Genomic DNA, 21,117 nt, shown 5'->3' on the forward strand with positions numbered 1-21,117 from the left:
AGTTTATTAGATCTTCTTATTACAATTAGCTTACAAAATGATCAAACAAGTCTCATTATTATACCCAGATATAATTTTTAAGCGAGAAATGTAACTTAACTACGAGCAGATTCAGTGAATTTCATTAAAATAAAATATATCTCATTTTTTTTGTTTTTTGTTTAGAAAATGATGGTTAAGGCACTCGACTGGTAATCTGAGAGTCGCGGGTTCGAATTCTAGTCACACCAAACATGATCGCCCCTTCAGCCGTGGGGGCGTTATAAAGTGACAGTAAATCTCACTATTCGTTTGTAAAAGAGTAGCCCAAGAGTTGGCGGTGGGTGGTGATAACTAGCAGCCTTCCCTCTAGTCTTACACTGCTAAATTAGGGATGGCCAGCGCAGATAGTCCTCGTGTAGCTTTGAGCGAAATTCAAAACAAAAACCAAACCAATCAAGAACTTTTGAATAGTAAAGACATATTTTATCTTCCATACAACCTGAATCACCATTAAAGGCATTAACATATTATACAACAGCTCTAAAAGTGAGAAATTATGATTTTAAGTTTTAACAATAGCTTTGATACGGATGACATCTAAAACAAAGATTTCTAACACAAGCCTTCACGCTTCTCATCTGGTTACGTAGAGATTGAAACAAGAAACATTAAAATACTAAATAAGTTTAAGCGTTCATTACTTTGTAACACTGACGTGTTAAATTCATGAAAAAGAAGTTTCCATAACGTATTCACTGAGGATTTTACATGTGGATGCAAGATTTTAAAGTCGACACATTTGTTGCCTTTACTTTTTTTATAAAGTTCTATAAAGTCCTAAACAGAAAAATTATAAAAGGGGAAATAATCTCCCTAATCGCTCATCAAAAAAACGCTTTTAAATTATGTAAGTGAGTACAGCATATGTGTTCTCAAAGTTATCTTGAATTAAACTTGAAGTAACCGACAGAGAATTTAACCTGTTTTTACACAAGTGAATAAATAAGACAGAATCAGATAGCTCTAACTTAATTTCATGAAACCAGAGGGCACCACGTAGGATATAGTATTTTAATTTTTCGTACTTCACACAACTTGTTATTTGTCATTATGTGTAGCTTTAAGAGCTAAGAAAGTGCTTTTGAAAGCATCAGTTCTCCTGCCCTGTTGGTACAGATGTAAGTCTACGGACTTACACCACTAAAATCAGGGGTTCGATTCCCCTCAGCGGACTGAGCAGATAGCTTTGCTATAGGAAAAACACGCACACGTATCAGTTCTCAGTGATTATGAATATAGCAAGAAACACGTGTTTCTAAAAATATTTGCTGAGTTAAATGCTTTGGAACCTAATTTTATAGAAAAAAACAAACTATAACTTTGGTTTCGAATTTCGCTCAAACTACACAAGGGCTATTTGCGCTAGCCGTCCCTAATTTAGCAGTGCAAAGCTAAGGGGAAGCCAGCTAGCCATCACCACCCACCGCCAACTCTTGGGCTACTCTTTTGCCCACGAAATGACCATCACTTTATAGCGCCTCCACGGCTAAAAGAGCAGGCATATTTGGTGTGACGGAGAATCGAGAATCTGACCTTCAGATTACAAGGCAAGTGCCTTAACTACCTAGCCATGCCGATCCTCGAGTTATAGGTATTCTATTACTTAGTAATTGTTGAAACTTGAAGACATAATTGAGCAAATTATTTCTGAAGCTACTTAAAAAATGAAACTTCTTTCAAAAAATAAAAAAATTAAGACGTTTTATATTGCTTGAATCTCAATCTGTCATAATAATAAGAGAAATATTTCAGTTTTTGATTTGAAAACTAATAAACAAGTAAGAAGATTGCAATGTTTAACATGTTGAGGTAGAGTACTATAATATACTTTAAGAACATGACGCTTTCCAATGTATCATTAATAAGATATTTTGCGAAAACATAAATTTCTTAATATGTTATTATGATTTAAACATGGTGGACGAGTTTTGACTCCTAATAAATTTTCTAACGTATTGTTTTTGAGATAGGCTATGTAACTTTGTCACTGCACGTATAAACCTGAGAATGGTTTGGTACTAAACTTGTACGCTAGTTACTAGTTACTTCTTTATCTATCATCTCGAAATTAATAGTTAAACTTTTCCACTTTTCATTCTGGCTTATTGCATGATAATCATTTCTACTGAAGAAATCGTAATTCTGGTTTAAAATTGCTTCTAATTTTCAACTTTATCATAAGGAAATGTTTGTTATTGTTTTTTTATAATTATATATGATTCTTTCTTGTCTTAAACGTCACATAACACTCATTTTATTGTTCGACCTTTTAGTTTTTTATCTGTGAATAATAATAATAATAAAACAGAATGTCCAACAACTTGCTGCTTCAGCTTTCGGAACCAGCCTCGAAAGCATTATAGAAAGGAATGCAATACGCAATACACATTTATTAAAAAAAAGAAGTAGTCTCATCAAAATGCACAACCATTTGCATACTTTAGCTTACAGTTACAATTATAGCTTATAGTCTAAATGTGTATCTCATGAGAAGAGGAATCGATTAATTTAAAATTTCGTTGTCAAACTTGCATTTCAAGAAAAAAATAGAGAAAGAGCTAAAATTAAAAGTAAAATCTTTTTATAAATCTGTGACTTGGAAATCTTACGATAATAAACAAAATAAATGTTCATATATTGTTGTTTTGTGTAAACATCACGATATTTGCTGTGTTCACCGAGGGGAATCGAATCCCTGATTTTGAGCGTTGTAAATCCGAAGACTTATCTCTGTCCTAGCGGGGAACTCTATACACATGTAACACGTTTTACTATTTATATAACATATATATATATATATATATATAGTAAAGTTGGTAACAGCCCTATTTATAGTTCCGTGTGAACTTTAATTGTTTTATAAGATGGTAAGAACCTTTAATACCAGCATGACGTGTCGTAAATTAGAATTTTTCTGACGAAAAAGAATCTGAGACTCAAGATGCATAAATTTAGCTTAGCCAGGTAAAACGTTTGCCCGTTATATTCAGTCTGGTATTCAAATTCCACTCGAACCCAATTTTCACTTCTCATAAACTGAATGCACTATAATTTTATGTACATCAGATACCCTGTGCACCTTGTACTTCTAAAACCTAAATCATGTATATATAAAACACCAAAACGTACACAGAACCTTTGAAGTTAGTTTTCAAAAAATCCATTATTGATTTTTATGTAATGAATTATTTTCAACTGTATTGAGTCTCTCTTATTTTAAGAAAAAAATCAGGTATAATTATTTTTAAACGCCTAATTCTAAAATCAAAAATAAATTAGTAACCGAAATGTTTCTTTTTAAAATGAAAAAACAAACAACAACAATCAAAGTATCACATTTTGCATCCTCCCAGTAGTAATGTGGTATGTCTTCAGACTTACACAGAGTTAGAAAGTGGGTTTCGATAACCGTGGTGAGCAGAACACAGATAGCCCATTGTGTAGCTATGTACTTAATTAACTTCAAACAAACAAACAAACACATTTTGCCTCTATGATATTTCATCGTAGATAACTTAGTTACATATACAATGAAACATGTAAATATATATATATATATATAGCACAAAGAAAGTACGACGATTTTTTTTTAAAGTAACCATATTAAGATTTACCACATATAAGTATTTCACTTTTATTTAGCCACCATCGTTAATTCCTGGAAAGATTGGTAATTGCAAATTTACTTCCTTATCATAACTTTAAAACTTGGCTTTAAGTATTTTGCAAACCTTCAACCAATCAGCTTCAGCCATCACCAAGGCCACTAAGAACGCTTGTTGTGTAGTTGTACTAGCTAGTACAACGTGATGACTGTGAACAGAAGACATGTGATGAGAGTTGTGAACTTACTTGATTGTGTAAATTATGGCATGTCGAACGAATATTCGCAAGTTAGTGTGGACTTCTCCTTGAATTAGCTTTGTAAGAACACCAGATAATAATATGCTGGAAAGCATAACAGGTTAACTTTTCGGTAAACTAGTTTGTGAGATTGTGGATAATTCTGAAATTTTCGAACGAAAATAAACTGTGGTTCATATACCTTTAGTTTGATTAATATCTTTGGGGCCAGCCGCCAAGTCTTGTGTTGTGTTAACACTAATTGATATCTGACAGATATGTAACAGTATCAGTATTAGGTCCTTCAACTTAATTTGTCCAGAACATTACAGTTTCACCATTTTACTTAATGAGGCTAGAGCCCTAGTATCTCCAGAACGAAGTAGGCTGAAGAGAACGTGCATGTTATTTTTGGTACAACCTACAAGCAGCACCACCTTAATATTTCAACAGTCGTTGAGGGGAATCGCCGTCTCCCAGCTGGGCCTTCTATTCGAAGCTTAACATTTGTGTTCACGTTAGCAGGAGGCCTTGCTTTCTTGTTGCTTGTATACCGCAATGGCAGCCGAGGTTGTTAGACGCGATGAAACGTGGCCAGGGACCGTGTTTATAATTCTCTGCGTTTTATGCGTCAGCTTGTCTACTGGAGAGTTTAGCCTGTTCCTGAAGCCGGACGAAGTTCACAAACTCTTTGGTGAGTGAGGAGTTCCTAATAATTATTATGTTAGACCAGTATAAAAGGTCTTGAACGTGTTTTAACACTATCAATCTGAGGAAGCCTTGTCGTATTTAGGTTTGAATTAGAGTGGTGCGTATACTCAAACATTTAACTTTTAATTTTATAAGATGTGTATAAATGATCTAAATCTCGTAAGCTTGCCATAAATAATTGTAATTAGACTTACGTTACGTAAGCTAAAGTGGCAATACACTTAATAAGCATAAATTAAAAAAAGCTTGGTAATAATAAATATCTATTGACTACTATGCATAGACAGCCTCGCTATACACACACACACACACACACACACATACACGTTTACTGTAAACCAAGTCATTCAGTGTACTCAACCATTTATTTTTAATATTTTTTACGTGAATATTATAATTTCTAAATTGTGCATATCATTTTCAGTAAGACTGAGAATAATATCAACAAACAATAATCATAAATAAAAAAATAATATTGTCGTCCAGTAGAATTTGTTAAAATGTTAACAGCAATTTTAATACACTTTTCTGTTTTGTATCAAAATATTTTTTAGGAATATAATGTTGTAAGTTTTGATTAAATAAATTATGTTAATGTTAGTATTACTGTGTTTGTTTTGACATATTGCCTCATACATGTAATGCAGTATTTGTGATTCTTCTTTTATTAGAAAAATCAGGGTAACAAATGTTAAGAGTTGATTGTTCGTGAAGTATTAAGCGTAACTTATTACTTATTGCATTAATTTTACTAATAAAATATGTATAATGATTATACAAAAATATTTATCCTTTAAGAAATGCTCTTGAAATTCATTTTGAGTTTGATTTTTTTTGCGTGTTTTCAAAGTAATATACATAAAGTTTTCATGAAGTGGACTTTCCCCTATCAAAGTTTTATGAAGTTTTTAGCCTATTTCTTACAATCTACAAGTGGGTCGTCATTACGTTTCGTTTAAGGACAATGGTGTCACTATGCATTTTAGTACATTCTAAATTTTACTTTTTTCACGACGTACGAGTTGCTCATACAACGAACTAAAATTAAGTGTTCACGAAAACCAAAAGTTAATTAATATTTATGTTATAAACTCGTTTTGATTAAAATTTGTGTAGCATCAAATCTTTTAATTTTTTAATGATACACTTTTGTTTGGTAGGCACATTGCTTTGTATACTAACACAAGGTAAACTATAAACCAGTTGTGTTTATATTGTTGTAAGTTGTGTTTTAGATAAGATCAATACATGTTTGCTAGAGCACGCATGACACTAAAATGGAGAGTTCAGTTTATAAATATAAAAGGAACTTTAGAATTCATAGAAGTTTCGTGAATGTTAGTAATCGTGAGGTTTTGCGAAGTTCGAATAAACAAAACTACATTATAAATACAAGAATCAATAAAAAATTGAGTCACTTTTTCACTTGGCAGAGTGCTAATCATTCTGCGAGGTATTCGGATAACTGGTAAATTCAGTCACTTGATCGATTTAGCCATGAAATTGGACGAGTAAATTTATTTATACTGTAGTCGTAGTATCATTGGTGAGTATATTTCTGATGAATCTTATCTTATATAGGTCTACGAGTTTAACTCTGTAAAAGTGACAGTAGACTATGTGTTAAAGAAGAAAAAAAATTATTACATGGACTCGATCTCGCATTGTTACTATCAAATGATCCAAATATTAATATTGGTCGCCAGTATTTGTGGGTGATAATAATATTAATAAATATACATAATGTTGTTTTACTAACTTGTTTCACACCATAATAGTCGTTGTTCATGAAAAATTGATGTCGTGCGTGTATGTGTGAAGCTCTTGTATCTCAGCCGGCATGTTGATCGCTGATATTGAAAATAAGGGCTAGATACAACAGAAACTCTGGTGTTAGCATAACATATTTCCTTGCATTCGCTCATATGTTTTTAAAAATATCGTTATTACTATTTGTATTTCTGTGGTCAAGTTTTTTAAAAATAAAAGGTAAGTATACCAAGTGCATAAATTTTAGTATGTATTTATATTCATGAAACAATTATCTAACGATACTTAATTTCCTTGTGTCCATAAACCTTAACTGTACGAAATTAAAACTGTGTATTTGGAATTTCGTTAATCAAAACTGTAAATAACATTATTATATATTTAGGTCATTACAGATCATTTGCTAAGGTTTTTATTTGTTGTTGTTTTTCTGTTGTATCATGCAGAATTTTTATTCATGTTTCAAATAAATAATTACCAGGATTTTCAGTACACATACGTGTATATTAATTGCGAACTTGCCAGCACGAACTTTAAATTAATAAACATGAACATGGCGCTTATCAAGCTTCTGCTTGAGTTAAAGTGTTTTGTTCATTATCTTTAAATGACAAGCAGTTTTATACTTATCAGTGTTAAAATTATTTGTTTGCACGAGAGCGCACGCTTAATATCAAGTAATACATATATGTAAACTGATGGTTTGGTTACGTGTAATCAGTTTTATGCAGTTTTACTTGTAAATCCAACTTTAGTCTTTCCTCACAAAAATAAATAAATATTGAAGCTGGCCAGTGACATATGGTACTTATTACTTTTTACCCCATTTGTTAAAATAATAACAGGAAATGTATAGACTCGTATTACGTGAACTAGAAGTTACCACGCACTGCGTAAGCAGTGGGCTAGTTCTAGCTCTATTTTCATATTGTAATACAATTACATGTTTAACCCGCAGTCAAAACCTTACTCACAATGTGCTTATTAAAAGTTCTTTGAAGACTACAATAAAAGGCATCATACTTCTTTATCGTGGGCCTCATAAAGTGCAGCTTTTGCTTATGAAAATTATTTCTATAGTATCTCAGCTAACTTGTTGGACCATGGTAATGGGCGAAAGGCCTCGTCGACACTGGGTATAGAACTTATAGTATGTTTGATATATTATTATATATTATTTATTTTCACTAATACGTTCTTAGAATCCCTACAGTATGCACAGCCGAACAGTTTGGCTACGGTTTATTTTAATAACGGCAAACACTAGTGCTTACTATTAAAAAAAAGTATTAGTCGAGTATTTGCTGATGAATTATTTTATTTCAGCGAACTTAACTCTCAAAATAAAACGTCTTCACGTTTTCCATTGTCTAACAAAAATACATGATTTACGGTATTGCAACACACATTTTAAATAATGCAAATGTTATTATTTCGTGACGACTTAAATACATGTTTCTGGAATGTGAATCTGCCGTTGCTAACAAGATTCGGAGCAGTATGTTTCCATAAGTAATTCAATGGTGATTGAATGCTCACCGAACGTCGAAGAAGTGACTGAACTTTGATTGAAATTGCATCTGTGCGTGTAATATTAAGTCAATATTACTATAGCGATATATTTTTTGCCTGCAAGTATTTGCTTGCATCTATGGGCGAAGTTTTTATACTGTAAGACGTATTAGTGTCTCGTTGCAATGTTATTGGACTATGATGAACTGAATATCGTCTGGCTGTTTTCTCTTTTTGTATCTGCAACTGTCTGTCTAGGTTTTCTTTCAGAATTTAAAATGTATGACACGCTCTTGAAAATCGTATCTCTTCAATACTGTTGCGCCACCTAGTGCTCTGAATAGAAATAAGCATTTGACCACAACGGAAAGCAAAGCGTTCGAGTTATGACGTTATTCTTTTCAAAAAGGCACAAAAGTTTGTAAATGTTAAACACTGAACTGACGTCAAGATAGAAATCAAAAGTGTAATTTGATATGTTAATAAAAGCACCATTTTTGTTCTAATATTTCACAATGTGCTTTCGCAGATTTTAACTGTCGTATTCCAAGTAAGATGAAACTCGTGCACTAATTTCTTATTTTGTTTTTAATTTTATTGTGATTTTTGTGATGAGCTGCGTATCTGGGGTCACGCCATGTGCATCGCACGTGCGTTGTTACGTGTTTTTATACCGTCTCAGTGGCGTCGACTACTTCCATAGATAAACAGATAATGACATTCAATTGAATGTTGTAGCATTAATACGGAAAAAAAATCTTTTGTTTGAAAACAACAACAACAGAAAGGTTAGGTTAATAATGCATATGCAAAGCTTGTAGTTCACAAGTGCTTTTGGAATATTAAAAAAAATATATTTCACTTAAAGAACTATAGCAGTTGCTCAGATGTTATTGTTCTAAAATGTGTTAAACTTTTATCGTTTCTAGTCTATTGCATATTGTTAACGCATGCAGGATAACCTTTTACAGTACTTTTACAGCCCAGTGTGTCCTAGAAACTTAATTTGCTTAAATAGTTCTTATACAAAAAATAATAGTAAATCTCGTAAAATATGTTGTGTTAGCAACTGTCGTGATACTAAGTGAAACACGTGAGAGGACATTCAACTATGTTACTTTTTCAATTTATAGATATTTTAATTATTATATTACTCAGATATGTATACAAACTGCGTTTGAAAATAAGTCTTATTTTGAACTAGGTCCTTCTTACTACTTTTTGGACTTGTTTCTTTAGAGGTTTTTTAAAGAATTGAGCCTAATAATAGTGTTATTGGTCCTTTCGATTCCAAAATACGAAGAAATATAATTGTATATTTTTTGTGTATAAACTGAAACTGTATATTTTAATTAACTCAACGAGTATTTTTAACATTTTAGTATTAGAGAAAAATTTTGTAAAAGTAACTCTTCATCGAGTTCGTGATGGTTATAAAGCCACTTGGTTGCTCAAAACAAGAACAAACCTCATTTTAGACAGGTGTCGGCTCTAGAAAGTCTACTCCGTAGATTCCCATTATGACACGTTAGGTTAAGTTTAGACAACGCTGTATCCGTTCGTGAGACTGTCAGCCGAGCAGCTGTTCGTTGGGGATGCCGTTCGCTTCTCTATTGGCCTTCATCATTCTAGAAACAACAACGTAAAAGGTTCATCGAGGTTACTCGACCTGTGGAGATAACACCGAGATTTTGAAGTATCGAAGCCACCTCTTGGGAAAACAAAACGCACGCTCAGTGACTTTGAGTTATGATGCATTGAACTTCACCCATTGTAGTCAAACATTAGTTAAAACGTGTCAAACTTTCAAGAGCTTTCACCATGCCGAACTTCACACACGTTATGATTCAGACTTTACTCGTTGTTTTTTTTAACTATTATTCTGTGACTGGTATGCATTCTATAGCTTAACGTAAGCTATTCGATGATGTAAACTTTGTTTTTGAGTATATCCATACCTGTGTCAGGTTTCATTAGATTATATTGTGTTGTACAAGGGTGTCGTTTTATAAGTGTTACAGTGCAATTATTATAGTTTATCTTTTATGACTTCCACGTGCAAAAGTAAAGAAAAGTATTTTGGAAGATACATTTACACTGTTTGTGTAAACGTAGGTGTACAGATTTTTAATTTACCAGCTGTTATTAATTTTAGCTTTTAGCAGAACGCATTTAATAATTTTTGTGTTGTTTCTTGTTGTACTGGAAAACGACTAACGCTCTGCTCCCACATTTTTGAAACTATAAAACATATTTTAAAACATTTTAACCTTTATTTTCCCTTCCTTTGGAACATTCTTGCTCGTGAAAAACATACCTTAGTGCGTTTCAACACTTAAGTCCAAAAGTGAACCAAGATTTAAAATAATCTAACCATAGACAATGTAGCATTTTAAGGTGATTTGGCTGTAAACAGGTGACTGTGGATCCATAAGTAATTTAAATTTGGTAGGTTAAGATTCAGTGCCGATCGCTGCAATTTTAGCCCGAAATACATTGTAGTTATGCACTGGCTCATCTCACGCGACAGATGTGCAGCCGTGTAATGTCTACGAGTTTAGTTTGATTGAAACGAGGAGGAAATTAGTACGTACGTGTAACGACCTATGTTAGGGCGTTGTGCCAAGTTGTAGTGCTATTAATCGAGTCTGTATATTAACATCTTAGGAACTGTTGACAGAAGTCCGAATAATAGCCCTACAGAGACCTTGCAATATCGTAAAAAAAGTCGTATATATGCATTACCCCCCCCTTTCCCCAAACAAAAATACATTAAATGGTGGAACGTTTTCTGGATTAAATTCTTTCAGCTGTGTACTTTCACTGATGTAGTGAGCAACGTCAGATTTGTACCTAATAAATTAGGCTTTAAGAGTTGAGATTTGTACGCTTATGACGCGACTGAAATGTTGTTTAATGTAGTTTTAAAAACATTAATCACAAAAATAAAACAAAAGTATATTGCAAATTTGTTTGTCAGTGCACATCACAATATTGCAATTAGACAAAATACATTGAGGTAAAATACGTATCATAAGTTTGCGAATAAGCATAGGATAAGTTATATTTTGTGGAAAAAAATAGATATTTTATTTATCTGCGAAAGTAACGGAAAAAAATCTGTAAAAAAAATAAAATACAATAAAGGTATAAATCGTGTGATTGTAGGTGCACATCATAAAGCTGATATTCGACAGAACATAAATTGAGATAAAACAAATAGCATATTATAATTCCATGCTAAATGTTTCGCGCAGCCTCCCCGCCAAAAAAAAATACAGAAAAATATATGATGACTTAAAACATGGGGCCCGGCATGGCCAGGTGGCTAAGACACTCGACTCGTAATCTGAGGGTCGCAGGTTCGATTCCCGTCGCACCGAACCTTCTTGTACTTTTAGCCATGGGGTGTTATATCTTACGGTCAAACCCACTATTCGTCAAATAGTAACCCAAGAGTTGACGGTGGGTGGTGGTGACTAGTTGCCTTCCCTCTAGTCTTACACTGCTAAATTAGGGAGAGCTAGCTCTCGTGTAGCTTTGCGCGAAATTCAAAAACAAACGAACAACCTTGTTACATGAAAGTTATATACATTGTATGACGTAGTTTAACATGTTATTTTATATATAATAAAACTTGCAGCTATGGAACGCTACTAGTAATATTGCAACCACAAAACATATAACAAAGTTATATACATTGTATAACGTTGTTTAACATGTTATATGTTTTGTGGATGCAACACTATTAGTAGCGTTCCATAGCTGCAAGTTTTATTATATATAAAATAACATGTAAGTCAAGTTATTTATACAAGTTGATATAAAGTATTATTTGCGTAAAATAATACTTCGCTAAGTAGTTAACATTGATAAAGGTCATCAGACAGTATACTAGTAGTGGTAAAATGGTCCGAGTTATAATGAACTATAGAAGTATTACAAACTGTGTAAATGTAGTTATTTTGGGTACGAAATACTTATATTGTAATTTTTTTAAAGATTATGTTTCAACCCTTGCGTAAACTATAATGACGTATAAACTAAATGTGTACTTTTGAAAGTTGATTTAGTTCATTATTTATTTTATTAATTTCTCAGAGAAGTGGGGTCTTCTCTGTTATGATCACTACATGATCCTATCCTCGTCTTGGTGAGTTCAAATTTTTTCATGTGTTCTAAATTACTTTTTTTTTTGTCCTATTTGGGGTTTCGTGTAAATCGTACTGGGAAAGATTTCCATTTGGACATTTACGTTTAACTGCATAGTGAAATATTAAAACTTAAAGTTACTGAGATTATAATGGGTTGGAAAATCGTCAACAAACGTTCTCATTATTTTAACCACAGTACATTATAATGTTACAGTCAATCGCATTATTGTTGGTAAAGAATAGCCTAAATGTTGGCGGTGGGTGGTGATGACTTAGCTGTCTTCCCTCTGGTATCTTCACTTTAAAGTAAGAGATAGGTAGTGCAGATAGTACTTGACTACCTTTGCACGAAGCTTAACATAAGTTTAGCATGTTGAGGGAAAAATAGGTATTAATATAATCTGACTCCTCCAGGTCGCGCAAAACGACCGAATGCCAATGCTATCACAATAGCAGAAGCTTTAAACTTCACGTAACAGGTACAGGCTATCGAATTACAGTTAACCTAAACAATAGCAGGCATTTAATGCAGTTCTTATGAATTTAATTGAAAAAAGTACCAAAAATATGCAGCCTCTTTCAAAGTAACAGAATGTTACAAAATATTCTGATATACATCAATAGGAATTCAAGTACACTTTGTGATCATTAAGTTATTACTATTGAAATTATTTCTTCATTACACCCATAAATATTTCAGGTTTTATTATCGGTGATATTTTGAGTAAATAATAAAAAACAAAAGATGGAAAAAAAACGTTGAACACTGAATTTATACCATGTATAAATTGGAGTACGCTGATTCGTATTAACGACTTCATTGAATATTATGATTTGTTTAATAATAAACCAGTATGATCACGTAACTTTTAAATGTAAATTATGTTTCATGTTCTAGTTGTTCAAAATATATACACAAAATTACACATTTGAAGAAATTTATACAATGATGTTGGGGAGAACAAATAGCACCTTCAGTGGATTCCTTTACGTCAGAGGATAATAGCACATACGATAATTACCGCCAATAATGGTAACTACTAAAAATATTTATAAGGCAGTTAAGATACTTAGACTGTAGTTGCGTAAAAAAGCAATAACTATTTTGAAATACTTTTTCAATAAGAACTACTGTGGCATACTTATAGTATCACAAACACGAGGCGCAGTTTTCGTCATAAACTCATTTTCTATATTTCCACGTGTCTCTGTAAAATGATTTGGTTTATAATAGTAGACAGTACAGGGTGGCTCATAAATCATTCGACCTTCATAGAAGTCAGGATCATTACTGATTATTCAATTGAGCACATAACAGTGTTTTAGATTATTTAAATCGGTATTCGGATAACTAATATCAACATTAATTGAATGATGTAGTTTTATTTATTTATTTGGGCTAATATGGCCTGATGGCTAGAACACTCGACTCGCAATCTGCGTGTTGTAGGAGCAAAACCCGCTATCGAACATGCTGTTTCAGCCATGAGGATGTAATAATGGCGGTGAGTGGTGTTGAATAACTGCCTTCTCTATACAGTTTAGCATTTCAAAAGAAGGTACGGCTAGAAAAAAATAGTTCTTGAATAGTTTTGTGGTACGTTCAAAACAAACTTTTCCTTCTTTCTTCCTCCAGTAAACTCATTAGGAAATACATTCATGTGCTAGATGTACTTCTCAATTTTCCTGAAAGTGTTCTGTTTCAAGAGTAAATAAAACTAAAATTCAGGGTTACAAATATTTTTTTTCATGCTTTTCAAGTTCGCATGTCATGCTGTGTTGTAGCCTACAGAGTGCAGAATTCTCTGGTGATTCATGGTATGTGCACGTTCCATTAACGTCACGATAGTGCAACCTACAACGGTAAGCGGCCCTTATGTGACGTTATTTTATTGTTTACTAAACGAATGAAAGAAAGACAACACTACTGCTTGTTGGTGTGAGTAGTTTTAACAGGTGACCCTATCAGACGACCTTCGGACTCCCTTCAGGGAAATTACACCAACACTTATTTGCCTTTTTTAAATCGATAAGAAGCATTATATTCTGCTAGAACAGAAAACATAACTGAAATACATTTGATAACATAACTTATCAAGATGTTCTTTATTCTTTTGACGCTAAAAATGTGGACAGTGTTTCTTTAAAATAATAATTTTTTTGAAGCAGAAAGTTGGTTGGTTTGAATTTCGTTGCAAAGCTATTAATGTTATCTGCCATAGCCGATAACATAGTGGGGGGGGGGGGTAGGAATTCAAACCAGCGATGATCTTCTGATTGCAAGCAAGTGCTCTAACCACCTGGCCCATCCCAGGCTCAGTTGTGTAGTGTCCAGTGTAAATACGTACCTGTCCTTCAAGTTATGTTACTGTTTATTCATACTGTATTCATAATTTTGTGTTTATAGACACTAAGTTACTGCTAAAAAACTCGGGTATTTTAACAATGTTTTGTGTATAAAGCTAGAATTTTAAAAAATAGTGTGAGTTGAGATTTTTCTTTAAAAAAGGCCTTAACTTATGGATATCATCGGCACTATCCTGGTTTATCCAGTTATTATCGTTTGAGAAATCCGCTACGTTAAGGTCTTTTGCATGCTTGAAGATATTTCGTTTGGTCCTTTTAAAAGCATGGCTGACACCTCGCGGCATATCAACCTGCAAACAACCGCTGACACTCCCTGCCTTTGTCTGGATAGACTGCTACATCAATCATTCCTTATCGTCGTGATGATCTGGGATACTAGGGGAGTGTTCTTCGCGTAACGTAGGTGTAAAAGGTTGAAATAAATCAGGGAAAATACATTTGCTGTGTTTGTATAACTCGTGCATGGTTAAGATTTAGAACACTCAGTACAAATGGATTATGGATAAGCAACGTTACATGACAGTAACAAATTAAATATTAGAGAATCTTTGCTGACATAGAATAAATCTGTTTCTGTGAACTTACTTAAAATTATTAAAGATAGATAAGTTTAATTCGAACAACTTTAAAGTAATAAAACTTCAATTGAAGATATAAAAAATTAAAAAGACAGGCCTGTACAATACTTTGGAAAGTAATTTATTTTAAAAAAATTAATATAAATTTATTTTCGCTGCACATTCAAAGTTAGTTTAACCGTTTGTTGTTTTTTTTTTCAAATTTGACGTGATGTGAATGGATATAATTTATATTTTTAGAGTTTTTTTTACTTCTTGCTGATCACAGTAAATGATTTTTAATTGTATTGATGGTTACAGTTGATAAGTCGTTGTTATTCGAATTTTTAACAACGACTTTCAATTTTATTTCACTGGTTTAGAAAATGCTAATATAAAGTTTCCGTTTTCACGCGTATTGCTAATGATGATGCTATGCTCTCCACAGTGACACAGCGGAAAATCTCTTGACCTATAGACCTGAAAACCGGGTTGTGTTACTCATGATGGGCACAGCACTGATAGTCTATTGTGTAGCTTTTTGCTTAATAACAAACAAACAAACAAAAACTGAATGATGGTACTTTACAAAGAATTTTTTATGGCATTCATTTTCTACAAATTTGAATATCCAAAAATACTCTTGATTTTGGTTGTTGTTGTTGTTGTTTTGAATTAAGCACAAAGCTACACAATGGGCTATCTGTGCTCTGCCTACCATGGGTATTGAAACCCGGTTTTTAGCGTTATGAGTCTGTAGACATACCACTGAGCCACTGGCGGGGGGCAATAAATATACACAAAGAATGTGTGTGTTTTTCTTATCGTAAAGCCTCATCGGGCTATCTGCTGAGACCACCGAGGGGAATCGCAGCCCTGATTTTAGCATTGTAAATCCGCAGACTTACCGCTGTACTAGTGGAGGGCGTGATTTTGGTATAAACAACTTTTATTCATTTAACATTATTGCATAAAATAAAAATTGTTTTTAATTCTTTCAGTAGAGACCTTCAGTAGTAATTATTTAGTAGTCTAAAAAGACATTTGTGTACAGACTTTCGGCACCAAATGTAAATAAAATGCAATAAAAAATCAAGTCATTTAAAGAAGAAACAATTTTCCTTTTTATGTTTTTATAAAAACTGAATAATCTTTTTCGCAGGTTTTTTGTTATTTTTACAAATACTACTGAATGGGCTTGAAACAAATCCATGAAAAAGTTGTAACGTAGCTTTTAATAAATAAACCAATTAGCATGCAACACTTGCATGTATTTCTCTCACTCTCTATTTATATATGTGGAGGGGAACATGTCTGTCAACAAGTATGAAAATTTAGGTAAACCCTGTCTGGTAACGTGTGTAGATCCAGTTTATTTCACCTGTTTTGCTTAAACCTTGTTGTATATATAACCCAAGTCGTCGTTTATCAGTAGACCGTTCAAACACTACTTTAAATGGAAATGAATTTGTTCGAGTGGTTGACCTAACTACCGGTCATGTTGTGCAGTAAACAAAGTAACTAGAAATAGACTGTTGGTGTGCGTGCCTCTGCTGAAATTTCCACGCAGTATTGAAATTACAGCTTTGAATTACAACATAAATAAAAATAATAATAAAAGCGAAAAACAAAGAAAACAACTTCGATGGGCCAGAGTGATGAACGTAACTCAGGACTTTTCAGAACAATGTCCATGTATGTTGTATAGTTGTATGTTGTATGTCTAGAACATAGGTGACCTGTTTTATTTTAGCACTAGTATATATACTCCTCAAAACAAGAAACGCAAAAGGGATATTTTTGTTATTTTAAAGAGAAATATATGTAATAACGTTACAAGCTCAGAGTATGTGATGTTACACGTGTTAAGGCACTGATTGTCAGACGAAAATGACAATAAAAGTTGTGCACTTTGAAAACGGAGGAAAACATCGGATTTTTCGCCAAAACGCATGCGTGTCCAATACATTTGTTTGAGAGATCTGCATGTTCTGCAAGTGCAACATGTGCAAAATCCCTATAAAAATGACGGGTTCTCGGTTTCCATAGCTCATTGTTAAGCCACCAACACGCAATACAGTTACGCCAAGACTGACTGAAGCACAACGCAACAACGCCATTGGTCCTTTGGATGCAGGCGAATCTCGATCAGATGGTGCCAGAGCTGTAAATGTTCACCCAAGCACCATCACAAGGCTATGGAATCGTCACCAACAACATGGATCAACTCGTGACCGTCCACGATCTGGCAGACCTCGTGTGACCACGCCCGCACAAGATCGCAACATCCGGTTACGTCACCTTCGGGATAGGACCATCACTGCGACGTCTACTGCCTCAACCATACCAGTGCTGCGTAGGATTTCCGATCAGACTGTACGCAACCGTCTACGAGATGCAGGAATCCGACCTCGACTTCCAGTCAGAGGCGTCATCCTCACCCAGCAACATTGTCAAGCACGGCTGCAGTGGACTCGGGAACATCGGGTATGGCCTCATCGACGATGGAGGCATGTTTGGTTCAGCGATGAATCACGTTTTATGCTTCGTAGGCAGGATGGAAGGACCCGTGTTTACCGTCGCGGAGGTGAACGTTTTGCAGCAAACTGTGTGCAGGATGTTGACAGATTTGGTGGTGGCAGCGTCATGATGTGGGCTACCATTGCCTACAATGCCAGAACAGACCTTTTGCACATTCGAGGGAATCTTACGGCTCAACGATACGTCGACGAGATTCTTAGGCCCCATGTGCAACCCATCATGGTGAACGTCAACGACGTTTTTCAACATGACAACGCCCGTCCTCACATAGCCCGACTCACCACTGTCTTCTTGAGACACCACAACATCAACGTTCTTCCCTGGCTCTACGGATCAACAGATTTAAACCTCATCGAACATCTTTGTAAAGAGTTGGACCGACGTCTGCGACGGCGACAATCTCAACCGCAGACTCTACCTCAGCTTGCAGCAGCTTTGCAGGCTGAGTGGACAGCGATTCCACAGGATGTGATTCGTCATCTCATCGCTTCCATGGGCAGGAGATGTCAAGCAGTTATTGATGCTCACGGGGGGCATACTCGTTATTGACGTTGAGTGACGTTAAACTCCACCTAGTGAGCGTGGACTTCGCCTTTACAGACTTTGGATGTTCAGCAGTGAATGTGCAAAGTTTCACACATGTAATACAGAACTACCCGGAATAAACTTGTTAACAATTTGTCTCATATTTTGCCTTTTGCGTTTCTTTTTTTGAAGAGTATATATATTATTTTTATTGCTTTTTTAATACTTAATTTTAACTTAATGATCTAATGTATAAATTTATCGAGGAGAAGTGTTTAGGACTCTTCATCATGTATGCAATATCTGTCTAGTTTGTATAACAGCTCATTTTTTCCCAATTTTTTATGGAAATATTTTATTGTGCTATGTAGAAGTGTATCTGGTATTGTTTGTGTATGAGAGTATTTGTGCATGAACTTTGAGGAAGTGGTTTTCGGTACTCTTTATGCTGTTGTAATTAATGTATTTTGTATTGATTGTAATTTGGTTTGCAGTTGTTTTTTACTTACATTAATCCATGCAAGAGCTGCATAGACTGCTACTGATCTTATATACATTTTGTATATTTTAATGATGTTTTCAGGTGTTGTTCCATAATTTTTACCAGTTAAGACTCCTAGCAAAGTTTATTCTTCGCCAAATTTTGGTTTTTATGTTACTTGCATGTTTTATCTAGGTAGGCTTAGAATCATGTTATAATAACTATAAATGTTACTTGTTTCCATTACTTTTTTCAGTTGTTAGAGTGGTGGCCTGTAGTAGGGTTATTAATTCTAACGTGTGACAGAGAGTACATTATTTTTGAAATTCGCCAAATGTTCTATGAGAGGCTATCTGCTTTAGCCATCCCTAATTTAGCAGCACAAGACTAGAGGAAAAGCAGCTAGTCATCAACACCCACCACCAACTCTTGAGCTACTCTTTTACCAACGAATAGTGAGATTAACTGTCTCATAATATCGTCTTTAAGCTGAAGGGGCGAGCATGTTTGGTACGTGGGGATTTGAACACGTGACCTTAATATTACAAGTCGATCATCTTAGCCATCTGGCCATGCCGAGCCCAGTACACTGTTATCAAAGAGAAAAAAATTGTATATTATAGATGCATAGATATCGAAAAGTAAATATCATGTCAACAATTTTCCAAGTTAACCTTTAAAGTTCTTTCGCAGTAATCCATTGACTATAAATGAGTTTTATTATAATTCAAATTTATTAAATAATAACATCTGATCTGTGTAAGCTGTGTACATAGAGCGAAACTCAAAATATACCTAGTCGTAAAGTTAATTAGGCATACCTACCTTACCCTTCTAGTTATTAAGATTAAACGTCTTTGTTTCATCAATATTATCTCACAAGACTCGACTAGCTTATGAGATTTAGGTTGTTAAACACACATTAAATAGTCAATTCAATATTAATAATAAGTGTATTATAATAAGCAACAGAGTAAAAGCAATGAATTCTATATACCAACTGGTATATCCAATACTGTTAAAGAATGTAACAGTAGTAAGTAAGTAATCATACGTATATTGCGAACTGTTGCATCTGTCCTAGCTTTCATCTGTCTCTCGTTTCAGGCGGCTGTTTTCCGCGCTTCTTTCGAAAAGCTGCGCACATGAGCAAATCTCGACCTTCACTTTTGAAATGAGGGAAAATAGGCGTGTATAATATTGATGCCAAATTTTATTTCGCAAGCAGGATATTCTACACTAAATTGTTAGGAACTAATCACATTATTATTCACATATCAAAATATGACATAACTTAATGAAGAAAAATGTAGATATACCCTGTGTTGTAGTTGAGTGGTTCTTATCGTGACTGAAATGCTCAACAATTAGTTTTTACTGTAGACGGTATAAGTAACTGAGAGCTTTAGCTATGAGTGAAACCAATAATATAACACAATTAACCAGTTTATAGTCCATGAAATAATTGAAATGAATAGATAATAGGACCAAATAGCTGGTTTTTTATTAGCAGTTAACAAATATTGACTAGCATTTTTATTAACATTCAACATTTTAACGCTATGGTTGTTAACTTCAGCACTGAAAGTCTTAACTCTTCGTAAAGAAAAATGGGTAAATGATATCTTTTTGTTCTAATAACACTTTCATGTAACTTCATATCCTGGTATTTAATTGTACTATACAATGCATTTCATGGACAAAATAGTTCCTGGTATATGAAGTAAAACTTCAAGAAATATAAAACGCCTAAGCTGTCACAAAATAATGCATCAACCAGTGAAAGAAAGTTACTTGAAGATGTTGCAACTTAAATTGCCACAAATCGTTTTTCAAATAAATCTAGCTTACTTACTTCTTGGTTATGTGAAACTTCACCATTGGCTTCGCAATGTGGTCTACTTCTCCTTGGGATTTGAAAGAAAAAATGTCTAGTGGTTTTCAGCAGTAATTACCCCTATCACCGTGGGCAGTATTTACTGTGTATGTCACGAAGTTTATAATGGCTTATTTCAAAATGTAATGAAACTACTTTTTATTTGTTCATGTTATACCAATTAGTATAGCTTAAAATTATAATTAATAATCCGCATTTAAATATTTTATGAGATTTTAATTCTTAATTTCACAAGGCCATATTAAAAAAGATCCTGAATTTCCCTTATTATTAGATATGTGAACTTTTTTTCCTCTTTCGGCATCCCCTCTTTTCTAATTTATTTACCACTCTTCTAACAAGTAAGAAATTTAACGTCAGTTAATAATTATAATATTGTCATCGCTCCGGTAAAGTATAATTTTCGTAGTTTTTCATTTTGTTTGGTTCCAGAGCCATCGAATAGAAAATCAGACCCCTCTTGCCACACCCACCTGTCACATCCTGTATTTCAGGATTTGTTAATAGTTTTCTCGTACGTTTAATACTGTATTCTTTTAAACCAGTAGAAAGCCTAGGTTTTCATCTGTACAGTGACATATCACATTTGATTGTTTATTTGTTTTTGAGTTAAGCGTAAAGCTATACAATGGGCTATCTGTGCTCAGCCCACCCTGGGTATTAAGACCAGGTTTCTAGCGGTGTGAGTCCGCAGACATACCGCTGTGCTACTGGGGG

General features: G+C 34.0%; 1 protein-coding gene across 2 annotated transcripts in view; it reads left to right on the top strand.

Annotated features, from left to right (window-relative positions):
* Positions 1–21,117, top strand: part of LOC143240791 (tyrosine-protein kinase RYK-like) — a 211,727-nt gene that overhangs the window by 129,015 nt on the left and 61,595 nt on the right. The window contains exon 1 of one of the 2 annotated variants that reach the window (XM_076483850.1): positions 3,831–4,579. The exons of the other annotated variant lie outside the window; for it this stretch is intronic. Coding sequence (XP_076339965.1) covers positions 4,444–4,579 — 136 coding nt within the window. The 5' untranslated portion in view covers positions 3,831–4,443. Of the gene's footprint in view, positions 1–3,830; positions 4,580–21,117 lie in introns of those variants that run through there. 2 annotated transcript variants of the gene reach the window in all.

Source organism: Tachypleus tridentatus, chromosome 13 (assembly GCF_004210375.1).
Source record: "Tachypleus tridentatus isolate NWPU-2018 chromosome 13, ASM421037v1, whole genome shotgun sequence".
In the NCBI taxonomy this organism is placed as follows: domain Eukaryota; kingdom Metazoa; phylum Arthropoda; class Merostomata; order Xiphosura; family Limulidae; genus Tachypleus; species Tachypleus tridentatus.